The 14,547-nt window shown below is 40.8% G+C and overlaps 2 protein-coding genes across 2 annotated transcripts in view; one reads left to right on the top strand and one right to left on the bottom strand.

Annotated features, from left to right (window-relative positions):
• On the bottom strand, positions 1–9,922 carry slirp (SRA stem-loop interacting RNA binding protein). Its single transcript, XM_034216583.1, has 4 exons — positions 9,766–9,922; positions 4,275–4,333; positions 3,656–3,763; positions 1–359 (listed from the first exon to the last, which is right to left on the bottom strand). The coding sequence occupies exons 1-4, from the start codon at positions 9,830–9,832 to the stop codon at positions 291–293; spliced, it is 303 nt and encodes a 100-aa protein (XP_034072474.1). The 5' UTR covers positions 9,833–9,922; the 3' UTR covers positions 1–290.
• alkbh1 (alkB homolog 1, histone H2A dioxygenase) overlaps positions 9,889–14,547 on the top strand; it is a 21,017-nt gene continuing 16,358 nt past the window's right edge. Inside the window, exons 1-3 of the mRNA XM_034216579.1 lie at positions 9,889–10,027; positions 11,905–12,013; positions 13,741–13,903. Of these exons, the coding sequence (XP_034072470.1) occupies positions 9,899–10,027; positions 11,905–12,013; positions 13,741–13,903 (401 nt within the window). The 5' untranslated portion in view covers positions 9,889–9,898. The remainder of the gene's footprint in view (positions 10,028–11,904; positions 12,014–13,740; positions 13,904–14,547) is intronic.

The raw sequence follows: 14,547 nt of genomic DNA on the forward strand, positions 1-14,547 counted from the left end.
TAAGGTTTCAAACACTGTTTTATTGTCATACACTGAAATAAATGTAATAATAATAATTGATTAATGTTAAAAGTATATTCTCTTGCTACAAATAATAATGACATTATTACTGGATGAGTTCATAAACAATTTCAATAATGGTCAAGCTTGGGCTTGACCATTATTATTATTATTATTAAATTCACTGAGCCGAGGAACAAAGGAAAAAGTATAATGATCCAGCAGCTGAGGGAGCAGGAACAAACAATGAATGATGGCTGGAGGGTCATCGACACCACAGTATCACAGCTTCAGTCATATTCAGCGTCTTTGCTTGACCTGGGCCCTTCAAAATTACGTATGTTCTTCTGAACCTGGAGCTGAAAACAAACAGGAGAATCCATCATTATATTATGCATTCAAAATATTTTGATTCAGAAAATGTTTTGAAAAAAATAGTCATAAAGTAATGAGTCAGCAATTTACCAATTCTGGTTCCCTTGTCTTGAAGTCAATTTATTTGAATATGTTTGTTAAGAAGCATGAAATAAGTTCTGTGGTTAACACAAGCTTAAATATGTCAGTAAATCCCCCACTGGTGAATGTCTGAAGCTGCTAAATCTTGTAAAAATGCCAGTTTCTAACAAGTGACTGAATGAGACTACTAAATGTCATCACCAGGCTTGGAATTTCATCATTTTAGGGGCAAGGCCATTTGGCCTTTGGTGTCACACATTGTTTTAAGGCACAAAGGCCATTATATCATCATATAGGCCTATGCCTCCTTAGTATTATCGTATATAAAATGAAAGACTCTACTTTGAAAACATTAGTGTTTGGTATGTTTTCTATCTACTACTTCTCCCATTCACAAATCCGAAATCAAATCAAAAAATGATATTCAAATGTAACAAATATATTCAATTTCAGACCAGAATAAACAGCCTTCAAGGGTCAAACTCTGCACATAAATTATTCAGCAGTGCACAGTGAAGCTCTGTATGAACAAGCAATACTTTGAAATGCAAAAGTCTGTGTCTGCGTGTGTGTGTGCGTGCGTGCGTGTGTACGAGAGTCTCTTTAATAAAAAATTTCAACTCGAGCGTCAAATTCGCGTGACGCGTTCTCGCGCTAGCCAATCAGCAGTGAGGATCTCAGCCATTGACGTTGAATCAGAAAACCAAAACGTTAGCTGTTAGCACACAGAGCTCGCAGCTCCTCATATCTATTCAGAAACGGGACAAAAGTTAAACGAGAACAAACCACAGACTGTCTGTGTCATGGTGAATACAGTCGCTGCTTTATTTCTGTCTGTATGACTTTGTTATGAGTGTGGACGGAGCAGCTACAGCTTAGTTTAGCCTGATCGATCCGATCTCCATTCAGAAAACACCCATTTTAAAAGTTTTTTCGCCTGCCGTCTGTCTGCACACTTGTCAAAGCTTTAATTCATGTTTTTTACTAACCGTTATCAGTATGGTGTTACTTCGGCATCATTTTGAAACGTGTATTACAATTAAATCACGGTAAAATATGTTAATTTTGTTGTAGTTGGTTTCTACCACAGTATTTACATGGATATAAGCCCCGCCCCCTTTCCAGCGCGTCCTGTTTGAATGACAGGAGTAAACACAGCTGACAGCCGCGGTGAGAATATTGTGAACGCAGCATAATGCAGTTCAGAGACCAGACCACTGCTCTGACGCTTTTGAAGCAACTTCGAGATCTTAACAGTGTGAGGGGCACAAAGGCCATGGTGGCCGTAGGACTAGGGTTGGGTACCGAGAACCGGTTCCGGTTCGGAACCTGTTCCAACATTTCGATTCCAACGGCATCATTTAGACATGTGAATTTCGGTTCCGCTTTTCGATGCCTGAGGAAATGTTTCTCGCCGCTCTCCGTAGCCTACTGTATGACTGCGGCGGGGCGGGAAATGTAGCGTTGTACCCATAGATATATATAAACCATGATATAAACACGTGTTTATATCATATATATATATATATATATATATGGTTGTACCTACACTTCCTACAGCGTAACCTGAGACCAGGGCCGGCCCGTCGCACTGGCGTTATAGATGTTCACCTAGGGTGCCAGATCTGTGGAGGCGCCAGATCTGGGGAGGCGCTGCGCTGACAGCTCTGGGAGAAAAAAAAAATGTTTTGACCGTTGGTGCTCATCCTAATTTTCGGCCTTGATGTAACAACATTCATAATTAAGTAAATGTAACACCCTTTTCATCCCAGTTACACTTTTCATTTGCCCTGTACGATGGGCGCTGTAAGTGATGAAAATGGGGGATGTTGGTTTATCTGGCACCTGCAGCTCACAGCCAAAGTGAGAGTGAACGTGGGAGAGAGCGAGGGAGAAAGGGACCGGTACGCGCTGTTGTTATTAGCATCTGGTGCTAGCTGCTCTAACGGAAGAAGAAGATGTTTCTACAATGATGTGGAGGGAGAGTCCTCTCCAGTCAAACTGAGAGGCTGATAACTACAGCTCAGTGAGGTAAAGGACTCTGAGTGTTTAGATAGTTCACTTTAGTCTAAGTTATCTCAGTGGGTCTCAAACGGTTTGATCACAATTTATGTAAACACATATTTCCAAGGCACTCCTTTATAATTATTGGGATAAAACAGGTTTGAAATCATTCCAATGTATACTATAGGACAGTAAACCAGACATATCGTTTTAAACTGGAGAGATACAAAAATATGCATAAATAAAATAGTAAAATAAGATATGAATGAACAACAAAAATAAAATACGTTACATGTATTTGTTATTGGCTATGGTAGGTTATTGGTTATGTTCACATACTTATTTAATTATTAAAATGTAAACCGATCTTCTTCATATGGGTGTTTAGAGTTGTACCCCCTAGATCTAGTCTCTAGTCATTCTGCTTAAAGTGCACCAGATTGAAGCATTTTACCTTAAAATGTTCAAACATTTCTTCCCAGTATGCCTGAGAATATGCTTGTTTTTCAAATGGGGGGGGGGGGGGGGGGGGGTTTCCTTTAAAAGTTGGACTGTTGCACTGTTGTAGCTTCAGTGGTTCTCAGGTTACAGTTACATAGCAGTGAATATAAACAGGCTGATTAATGTGAATATTACTGTAAACTAACCTGTGTAAAAGTTTCTCGAATAAATGTAATTTTTTTGGTGGAAGAAGCATGTATCATTTTTTTACCCTGCCCCTCAAAGAATCGGAATTGAGAACCGTTAAGAACCGGAATCGAAAAGTAGAATCGGAATCAGAATCGTGGAAATTCAAACGATACCCAACCCTACGTAGGACACACAATTATTTGTTGGGTATGACGGCCAGACCGAGGGGCAACGACGGCCATGGCCGCCGTGAAATTCCTACCCTGGTCATCACGCATGACGATAGTGATATTTAGTTTAGCTGTGGTGATGCGCAGACATGACTGAAGTAGTTTGTTTATAGCCTAATAATTTTGTTGCAAAAATCATAAAGTGGTGTTCATACATGGTCTTATTTTCTGCAATAATTCTAAATCCAATGGAAAGATCCCTAGTTATTTGTCGAGGGAGCCCTTGCCATGTTAACTTCTGGGTTGGACTAGGAAAATCTATCATTACTGCAACACTCCATTAAGGAAGACTTTAACATCCCCATTACTTGATGATAAAGATGTTTTAAAGGTACCTTTGCTCCCTCCAGCGTGTGAGAGTCTTTCTGAAGTGCATTGTTCAGTCCTTCCTCTGTCGTGAATCCAACCCAACAGAAGCCTTTGTGGAACCCTGTTTCTTTATCCTGGTGAAACACACGCAATCCAGTAAGAAATTGCAGGGATGCTCAGAATGAAACCAAACATGTTGATCTGTGGGATGGGTAACTCTCTCTGCATTTTGAAAAGCATACTGAAGAAGTTATTAAACTCATGGCTGCCTGTAAAGACTTAACATTTAAACATCTAATATGTCTACATTTGAATAGTAATAAATGGATAGGAAAAATGTTCATTTGTAACACATGGTTTTCTTCAGTAATACCATTTCAAGAAGTTGTCTGTAGTTACATTCATCTATTTTGTCATTGCAAACTACAAGTCTACAACCAAAACAAAGCTGCTTACAACCAATGCTGCAAACAGAATCACAGTTGCATATGGATATACAGAAATTAGAAACAACTAATGTGCAGCATGAGCAATCAACTAATTGGTAGTAGAGTGAAAAGGGGTGAAGCTGGAATATGAAAGAGATGGATAGACCCAATCAATATATTAACAGTAAATAGTACATTCTAATGCTGTGGAACTTACAAATGGAAGCAGACACTTCTTCACATGACCAAACTGTGCAAAGTACTCCTTCATCTCCTCTGAAAAATAATAAGGAACATCTCATGTTTTCAGCAAATCACAAAAACCTTTAATTTAACAAATCATGTCTTGAGGCTTGAACCACAAAGAATGCTACAGTATTATTGAAGAGTGTCATTTGTAGTTTTTTTTTTTTTATCAGGGTCAGTTTTTCAAGCACACCTAGCTTAAACTACTGTAGTCTGATATAACAATCCTGCACTAACTGGAGCCTTAATTAATAACACCGTGTTGCTGAAACTGATTTAGGCTGCAGCCACACGGAGACGATACGGGTCGTATCCGCTACAGTTCTCTATCATATAGACCAGAGGTGGGGAACCTTTTTCCTCTCAAGGGCCATTTCAATGTTTTCAACATCCTCCGAGGGCCGTACAAATGATTGACCTCTGCTTAAAAATACTAAAATCACAGCCCACTCATTTCACCTTTCTTTCATGCTGTGCAAAGAAAAAGCAACCTCTTAATCCAGATATCTTGCCATGACTCACGCATGCATGCACGTGCAGAGTTGTGGCATGACCACCCAAACAGAAAGATATGGACACAAGATGTGTGCAAATGTATTTAGACTCCTATCCATGTGGACATGATTTAAGTGGGGGGGACCTAACCTTCTCTAGGGGGGTCCGGGGGGCATGCTCCCCCGGGAAGATTTGTTTTTAAATGTTGAAGTTCAAAGCATCAATCTGGTGCACTTTGAGAGCAACATTAGTAGATCTATGGATACATCTCTCAACACCCCTATGAAACAGAACTGGAAGCAGATTTTCTTTTTCTTTATGGATATTTTACAAATCACTCCCCTTTCAAACTGTATTCTTGTTTATTAATAACAATATTTTGTTACTGTCATATAGCATTTTATACCTGTTTACTTTAATCTCTTATTTGTTTTATAACTATAATGATCATATAAAGATGTGCCTTTACCTCACTGGTTGGAGAAAAAGCTTCTTATATTCGTTAGCATAGCTAGCTAACCAGATGCTAATAACAACAACGTTATTGACTGTATGATCAGTATGACAGATCGCCACTGGGCTTACAACTAAGACACAGCCACGCAAAAACTGCAGCATGTGTACGGCTCCTTATGGGTACTGCAATTTTTGGAAGTGCTGGAGTGGAGCTGCGTTCTGGTGCTCTCGGTCAGAACTACACCCCTGTCAGACGAGACATATACCACGTGATGACACGTTAGGCTTGTGTTGTGTTCAAGGACCTGACCTTGGCCAGGAAAAACAGGCACTTACTTGTTTAATTATTTTGCGGTCTAGATTTCTTTAATTTTTTTCTTTTTTGCGTGTGTTTATAAATTACCTCGAGGGCCACACCAAATGGTCTCGCGGGCCGTATACGGCCCGGGGGCCAGAGGTTCCCCACCCCTGATATAGACCAATTATATTTGGACGGTGTGGCGCAGTGCGCTGTGCAATGATCATCAGATCAAGGGGTGAAACCCGCCGCTGCTGCGTCTGTAAAGCCGTTGTGTCCTTGGGCAAGACACTTCACCTGAACTTGCTCCTGTGGGTATTGTCCACAGTGACCATTGCATGTATAAAAAAAAACATGTGTAATGTGTATTTGTAAAGCGCTTTGAGCATCTGGAAAAGCGCTATAATAAATGTAAGGAATTATTATTATTATTATTAAATTAATTAATTCCAATTAATTCAATTAGTTTGGAATGGGGCCGGTTGATGAAAATGATCCAAAGCAAGGGGCCGGAAAAAAGATGGCTTGAAATATGAGCAATCATATTAAGAGCTTTGGATACAGTAAATACTACAACAGCATAGTGGAGTGCATATATTGTATTTAATTAAATCAAACAACATAGCCCAAAGGCCCAACGGACATGTTGACCGGCGGAAAAAAATTCGAACGGAAACTCTGCCGCACGGTTTCCTCGTCCTGGTGGACTACCGGGGAGATTTACAGCAGGAGCACACGCTTGCCTCAGGGAGGGAGAAAAGAGCCAGAGCCCTGGCCCCTGCCTCTCCCCACCTCTGCTGCTAAATCCACCGCGGAAAATAAACAGAAGGGCAACCATGGAAACCATGCATGCTCGTGAAGTCTTCTTCACTGCTTTTGGTGTATTTTGGGCGGAAGTACAGCGGCATATGTACTACAGTGTCTCCAGCGTGTTGAGCGGTCTCGTGTGGACGGACATGTTTTTGGTGCCGATTGCGTGTGGACGGAAGACTTTTTTGATATCGACTTCGGTTAGTTTTCGTTACCGTCTCCGTGTGGCTAGGGTCTTAGAGAAGTCTCGATTACTGAGGTTATAGTTTTGGAGGATGCAGCTGTAGTATTAAACAATAAAGTTCACAGCAACACCATCTACAGAGTTATCTTTGATCAACACCTCTCGAAAACAATTTCCACAAAACCAACATTAGAAGCTTTTATAATGTGGGGTTTATGGCAGCATTGTTATATAAACTGTATTGGACTGGTTTTATCTAGGTGTAATTAGTAAAGTGCAGTGGTGGAAAGTAACTAAGTACATTTACTCAAGTATTGTACTTAGTATATTCTTTCACATAATTACACTTTACTTGAGTATTTCCATTTAATGTTACTTTATACCTCTACTCCAATTGAGAGGTAAACGGTTTACTTTTACTCAACTACGTTTTTTGTAATTTATTTATATATATATAATACATGCAAATTATTCGCTTTTTGGCGCCTCCTGCTTTTTTAACGCTGATTTGGGTGACTTGTGTAATTCGTGGAGAACCGAAGAGTTTTCATTTTGGGGGAGGGTGGGGGGGTCCGACTCACGGACTGACGGACTTCAAAAAATGCTTAAGAAATCTAGACCGCAAAATAATTAAACCAGCTAGTGCCTGTTTTTCCTGGCCAAGGACAGGTTCCTTGAACACAACACGAGCGTAACGTGTCATCACGTGGTGTAGTGCTGACGGAGAGCAACGGAACCCCGCTCCAGCAAATATTGCAGTACCCATAACGGCCCGTACACACAGCAGCTTTTTGGCGATTTGTCCACCGCTTCCAGCGCGTCTCCGCCCATTGACTTTGAATGGGGATGACGTCACTTTCCCTCGCTTGTCGCCGAACTGCATTGTGGGGGGGCGAGGCGAAGATTTCCAGGATGTTCAGGATTCCAAAGTTGAACAATGTTCAACTTTTGAGGCTGAGCTGGAAGCGACAGCCAATCAGATCCGTTTATGCAAATCTGACAGTTCAAGTGCTAGCCAATCAAACCGCGTGCAAGCTGGGAGAACGAGACCGCAGTTCATTCTATATTCCTAACAAAAATGGAGGAGAAGTTAGTTATTGCGGTAGCAAATCACCCGGTTCTTTATGACCAGTCCCTATTTACTTACCGGGATACAAACCGGAGGAACCAGGCATGGAGGGAGGTGGCAGAGACAGTGGGTGAAACTGGTAGGTTTTCGCTTGTTTGGGGATTTTATATCCAGTTTACTTCGTTGCTAGTTTACTTCGTTGCTAGCAAGCATAGACAGTATCATTAGCCAGCATGGAATGTAGCATAAAATAGCACCATAAACATTAATCTCATAAATGTTCAAAATGTTAAAAAAATAAATGTTCATCATAGCCCTTCCTATTTGACAATAGTGTAGAAGAACCGGGTTTTTTTGCTTTGTATGTCGGGGGCGGGATATTCATGTGATATTCATGTGATTGGTTGTTGGTCGAGAAATCCCCAAGCTGTCAGACACGCCCAGCTCCAGGATTTTCAAGATTTGGTCAAAGCTGCTGTGTGGACACACCGTAACGGAGCCTACACACGGCGGCGTGCGTTGCCGCTTCAACGCTTCTGCCCATTCACTTTGAATGGGGTGACGTCACGATTCGCCGAACTGCATTGTGGGAGCAAAGCGTAGCTTCTCTCGCGGTGCTCGCTGCAAAAGTAGAGCAATGTTATACTTTTGCCGCCTCGACGGAGGCGTCAGCCAATCAAATCCTGCGTATGCAAATCCAACATTACAAGCGCTAGCCAATCAAACCGCGTGTATGCTGGGAGAGCCAGACCGCAGTTATTTCCCATATGTCAAAAAATGGAGGAGAAAATGATCGTGGCGGTAGGGAATCACCCGGTACTATATGACCAGTCCCTCTTTACATACAGGGATACAAACCGGAGGATCCAGGCATGGGGGGAGGTGGCAGAGACAGTGGGTGAAACTGGTAGGTTTTCGCCTGTTTGGGGAGTTTATATCCAGTGTACTTCGTTTGAATGGACAGCTAGCAAGCATAGACAGTATATTTAGACAGCATGGATGTAGCATGAATGCTTTGCTTTGTATGTCCGGGGCGGGACATTCATGTGATTGGTTGTTGGTCGTAAAAAATCCCCAAGCGGTAACGCACGCCGCCGTGTGTAGGGGCCGTAAGGAGCATGGATGTATAATAAAGATAAGGAGCCGTACACATGCCGCAGTTTGTCTTTAGTTGTAAGCCCAGTGTCGATCTGTTTAAGAGGTTGCTTTTTCTTTGCACAGCATGAAAGAAAGGCTAAATGAATGGGCTGTGATTTTAGTTTTTTTAAGCAGAGGTTGAGTTCAATCATTTGTACGACCCTCGGAGGATGTTGTACAATTTGAAATGGCCCTTGAGAGGAAAAAGGTTCTCCACCCCTGCTGTAAATGATAAAAACCCTTGATTTATAACTTAACATCTCTGTCTCCTATTGATATGAGTATATTATAAAGAATAGCCAGTTAATTGAAGCATTATAGCACAGGCCTTTGTCAGATGGTATATTACGCTGTTTTTTTCTCCTTGGAATATTTCTCTTTTTTCACCATACATGTTTGCATTCCTGATAATACCTTTACTAGCGACTTTACAGATTTGATTAATGATGTTAAATATAATCAAGTCTTAAATCAGACTTTAGTTCCACCTGGAGTAAATCCACCAGCTACCCTGCAGTATACAAAGTCATTAAAACTAGCTGCACCTTTACCAGCTTTGAGAACACTTTAATAATCAATAATGATACAAATATATCATATATATTATTCTGAAATTGACCAATCTGCACAATTACTACTTTTATTTTTGGTACTTAAAGGATATTTTGATGATAATACTTGTGTGCTTTACTTGAGTAACATTTTGAATTCAGGACTTTTACTGTAACATAGTATTCCTTCTCTCTGGTACTTCTACTTTTACTCAAGTGCAAAATATGAATTATTCTCCGCTCTGGTAAACTGCATGACTGTTTTATAAGATGCCAATAGCATGAAAAAGCCAAGCTTGGACTGCAGACAGGCCCTGGTGTTAGCATGTTGGAGCTCATGCTGTCTGCGAGCCTCACCAAACCACAGTATAGAACCATGTTCGGAGTCACGTGAGTGGCTACACATGCATAACTATCTACGACTACTCATGTATAATTATTAGACAAATTGAATATGCTTACTGGTAGCTAGGGTCCATGGTATTTTATTCACGAAGATCTCGAACACTTTCTTAGAGGGCGCCGCCATGTTGTTTCTGTCGGAAAGCTCCGTAAGTGACGTCTGAGGTGAAAGTTCATCTACGTCACAGCCAAGATGGCAGCCTCCTCTGTGGTGCGTGGAGAAGACGCATTTAAAAAAGTATTCAAGTTTTACAAAAGAAAAAGCCCGCCGCCCGACTTCAGCGATGTCACTGACTTTTCCAAAGGCTTACCCAGTGACAAGGTGAGGACTGAGGAAGGATGATATGTAACATGGCCGCACTCATGTGTTTAAAACCGTCTACACGTGTGATATATGTTGTCCAGCTGTGTGGTTATATTATCCCAATTTTCAAAGAGGAATCTTTATTACGCGTTTAATCTGGTCTGGTAATGGTGCCTTCTTGCGCATGCGTCAATGTTATGGCTGACTGTCAGAAGCTGTCATAAATTGACCTTGAATCCAGGATAAAGTCAATTTAGTCCAACACGATTAGATCTTGGTGTTTTTTATCACTGTTTGTTTTTAAAAGATGAACACCGGGAAAACAGTGATTTTAAAAGTGAATCTGCTTTACCCAGTTTTTACCGAGCTTTACTCCTCTAGGTCTGTAGAGGAGAACACTAGACCATTTGGCTCCTGGTGAAACATCAATTTATGGGCATGACCATTTCCAAACCAAGAATTGCCAATGCACTATGTATGAGGAAACAGCCACCGTCCTTAACCATATTATGTAATGTAAAAAAACAATGAATACAGTAAAATCCTGAACCATAACACATATTCATAATTGTGAGTCATTCCCTTTAGATTATATTCTCGTTTGAGAGCCCCCTAAACCTTCTCACACCCTTTACTTAGTAAAAGTAGTAAAGCTCCACCATAAAAATACCCTGTTGACTCAACAAAGGAGAAGCTGGTTGCAGACACACTGCTTTGTACATCCGTAAAATACAGATTCATAATACTGTTAGCAAAATTCAATTTATGAGCCATTGCTGAATAAGTTGTATGCTTTACTATAACTTCACTCTTTGGAACTACCAGTGTTTCTTCAGTGATCCCTCGCCTAGCTGCTTTAGCCAGTGTTAGCACACCTTTTTTTAAAGGACCCCTTTCCTATCAATGTGTAGCCTATATACTTTATGTTTATTTCATTTATATATACAAATATTGATCGCAACTTGCAAAAAGTTTGTGTGAAATGAGCGATATAGTGGAATTTTGAGCTGATTATTATTATTCCTTTTAAAAAGTGGGTTTTCAATATTAATCCAATCTTTAATAAACATCTACTTTACTTAAAATAAAATACAGAGATATAAGCCAGGATATGCTTACAATTCAAAACCATTTCAGATTTTTCAGAATACATGTGTTCATGGTTGATTGCATATTTGTCAGTTGATTCAAATGAAAATGCAATGCATTTAGAAAAGACAACTATAGAGTTAAGATAGTGTCACCGAACTAAGATAGACTGTATGTGTGTTTTACCTACGCAATAGCAGTCGCAACACCACTGTAAAGCTTCAATAAGAGCAAAAGATAATTCAATGTACTTCCCTGACACAGACTCTGCCATATTTTGGGTTTTGGAAATAATGAATGTGTGGCAATACAGTTTTTTGGCTTGCATCAGATGTCGGGGCTCGTATCTCTCTGGTTGAGTCTCACATAGAAGACTTTGAAATATAGAACATAACAACACTTTGGCTTGAGAAGGACTGAGGTGTGTGTGTGTGTGTGTGTGTGTGTGTGTGGTGTGTGTGTGTGTGTGTGTGTGTGTGTGTGTGTGTGTGTGGTGTGTGTTGTGTGTGTGTGTGTGTGTGTGTGTGTGTGTGTGTGTGTGTGGGTGTGTGTGTGTGTGTGTGTGTGTGTGTGTGTGTGTGTGTGTGTGTGTGTGTGTGTGTGTGTGTGTGTGTGTGTGTGTGTGTGTGTGTGGTGTGTGTGTGTGTGTGTGTGTGTGGTGTGTGTGTGTGTGTGTGTGTGTGTGTGTGTGTGTGTGTGTGTTGTGTGTGTGTGTGTGTGTGGTGTGTGTGTGTGTGTGTGTGTGTGTGTGTGTGTGTGTGTGTGTGTGTGTGTGTGTGTGTGTGTGTGTGTGTGTGTGTGTATAGATAGTTCCAGCCGTACTGGACCTTTCTGCAGTGAGTGACAGCGACGCTGCCAGGGCTGGATTACAGCCGGTCAAATCCTGGAGGACCTTTGGCCTGCAGGGCTACCCAGGTAACGCAGATAGGACAGGTCAAACACCAAGCTTAGACATAAGACATACCTCTGAGCCAACATTCATTTCACTATTTTATTAATCAATAACAAATGCAACATTTAGGGCCTGTATTCACTTGGTGCCTTTTTCTAAGGGCCAAGAGTCTTTATCAGTTGTTTCACATGTAGAGAGAGAGCACATGCTGTTGTGTGTTGCTGCGTCAAAGAGAAGTGATGAATCCAGTTTATTAAGTAACAGATGCTAAGCAATTATTTGCCTTGCAATCCTCAAGAACGTTTGACCTCATTTGTGACCTCAACTAAACTCGCTGCCAAGGCTTTTCTCCATGTAGATAACAACAACGTTTTCTCTATCAATTCACAAGTCGGCTGAACCGGTCTTGTTTACTAATGTGGTATGATTTAATTGCAATATACGTATCAACAATGATGAAAACCCTGTATAAATGCTTTGATAAAATGTCTTCAAGAAGGCAGGCAAAGCTACTTTCTGAATGGAGATTGGATTGATTAGTTAGCTACCATTGTAGCTGCTCTGTTATCTTTCAAAATAGTTTCATATTATACATAAATAAAGCAGCATCTTTATTTGTCACGCCATAGAGCCTTTATGATTTGTACACATACATTGGACAACAACAAACTTTGTCCAGTTTCTGTACAAATATGAGGTACTATAAGGCTCTGGGTCCAACAGCTGATTTGTTGTTATTGCTGACAACAAGGTCAGCACGTGAGTGACAACATGAGAAGAATCTCAACGCTGATTGGCTCACACAAGAAAGTGTCAAGCGCGTTTCTGGCTTGAATATACACATTTTAACTCATCACAAGAGCTCCTTGCCATATATTCTTCAAGTCTGCAAGAAAGGTGATCCGCAACATCCCAAAATATACGCCCATACTTATTATGTTGCTAAGGACATTGGTGGACAGCATATTCCAACACGTTGCTCCAGGACCTCCAATAGGGTTTTGGTTAGGTTGAGATCAGGGGCCAAATTTCTAAAACTCTGTGTATAATCCACACTGAATGTTTGCGTATGTTAATGAAGTAATATACGTACATACACTGGGAAAAAAGTGCTATACATTAAATGCACATACTCAATCGCATATAAAGGCAATGCAAACAAAAAACACGGTCAAATAAATGAAATGTGCATATTCGTGCACATTTTCAACTTGACCATCTGCTAGCTACCGGAAGATCTAAAATCCTTCAGATTTATACAGAGAGTCGAAGTAAATATATGTATATCAATTTATGTTTATAAAGCATGGACTATTTTTGGTATTTCACATTTCACAATGTCACATGATATTATTTCAAGTGTTAATGAAGCACCTACAATATTAGCTTAGCTTTGCCTTAAACAAACCAATCTCCACTGTTGAAACAAAATAAATTGTTGAAATGCATATTTTCAGCACTTTTCCACTTAAAGCTTTTGTTATAAATCTAAATTTCTGCTTAGACAATAGTTTCTGCACATTTCGACCCTTTTATAGTGAAAAAAACAAACAACGCTCCTGGTTTCTCCACTTCTTTATTCAGGTTTTTCGTTTAAATTAGTACCTTATATGTTAGAGAATCGTTTAGTAGTGTATTGTTCTGTACATCAGTGTGTCTCCCACCACAGTGCTCCAGTAAAACCAAATAAATAATACTGGGTTCATTTTTTTTCAGTTTGTATAACCCAGTGCTCTACTGCTGTGTTCAGGGTTCATCTTTATCTCAAACCCGTTCCTGCGGGGCTCCCAGCCCTTCTGGATCAGACAGTGTCTAAAGACCTACCCTCAGAAGCCCAACGTCTGCAACTTGGACATGCACATGTCTCCGTCTGACACCCAGGACATCTGGGGCCAAAGTGTCCATGGCCTGAGGTGAGACATCTCTGACTGCATCATTGTGCTGCTAAGCTGGGCCAGTTGACTGTGGTTGTTTAAAGGGGACCTATCATGCAAAATGCACTTTTTGATGTCTTTTACACATAACTATGTGTCCCCGGTGTGTCAGGGAACTCACGCAGCGTCAGAAAATAAAACCCTCTCTCTTTTCCTCCGTACCCAAATCTCTAAAAACGGCGCTACAACGGAGCTGATCCAGATGTGCCACCGATATGACGACAAATCGGCGGCGGACTCACAGCACTATCAGAAACGTTGCTATCAGAAACAATGCCCGACTGTTTTGGACGTAATATGGTCGGTGTTTACATTAGCATCGCTAACACTCAGAGCTAACCTGTACTGGAGAGCATGTGTGTGAAGAAGCAGGAAATAAAAAGGAACTCACCTTGTGGTATAACCGGCAAGAGAGAAAGCCTTTGAGCTCCATACTGTTTCAGAAATAATCCTTGATCCAGGCATGAAAATCACTCACCTTTCGGCGAAATTCGCCGTTTTGAATCCAAAATAGGTCGTTTGTGTGATTCATGTAGATCTGCAATACAAATATGTTTGGGGTCTGGGACCCGGAGTAATCTGCGGCCGCGAGCTGTTATGTGCCATCATGACACGCATGGTGT

The sequence above is a fragment of the Gymnodraco acuticeps genome, unplaced genomic scaffold, assembly GCF_902827175.1.
Source record: "Gymnodraco acuticeps unplaced genomic scaffold, fGymAcu1.1, whole genome shotgun sequence".
In the NCBI taxonomy this organism is placed as follows: domain Eukaryota; kingdom Metazoa; phylum Chordata; class Actinopteri; order Perciformes; family Bathydraconidae; genus Gymnodraco; species Gymnodraco acuticeps.

Bases quoted from the DNA above. Each gene is read 5' to 3' on its own strand.
- slirp (XM_034216583.1), bottom strand. From the start codon at position 9,832: ATGGCGGCGCCCTCTAAGAAAGTGTTCGAGATCTTCGTGAATAAAATA. The intron at 4,334-9,765 runs GTAAGCATATTC...ATTATTTTTCAG, and splicing joins ACCATGGACCCTAGCTACCA to AGGAGATGAAGGAGTACTTT. The intron at 360-3,655 runs GTACCTTTAAAA...GTTTGTTTTCAG, and splicing joins ACACGCTGGAGGGAGCAAAG to CTCCAGGTTCAGAAGAACAT.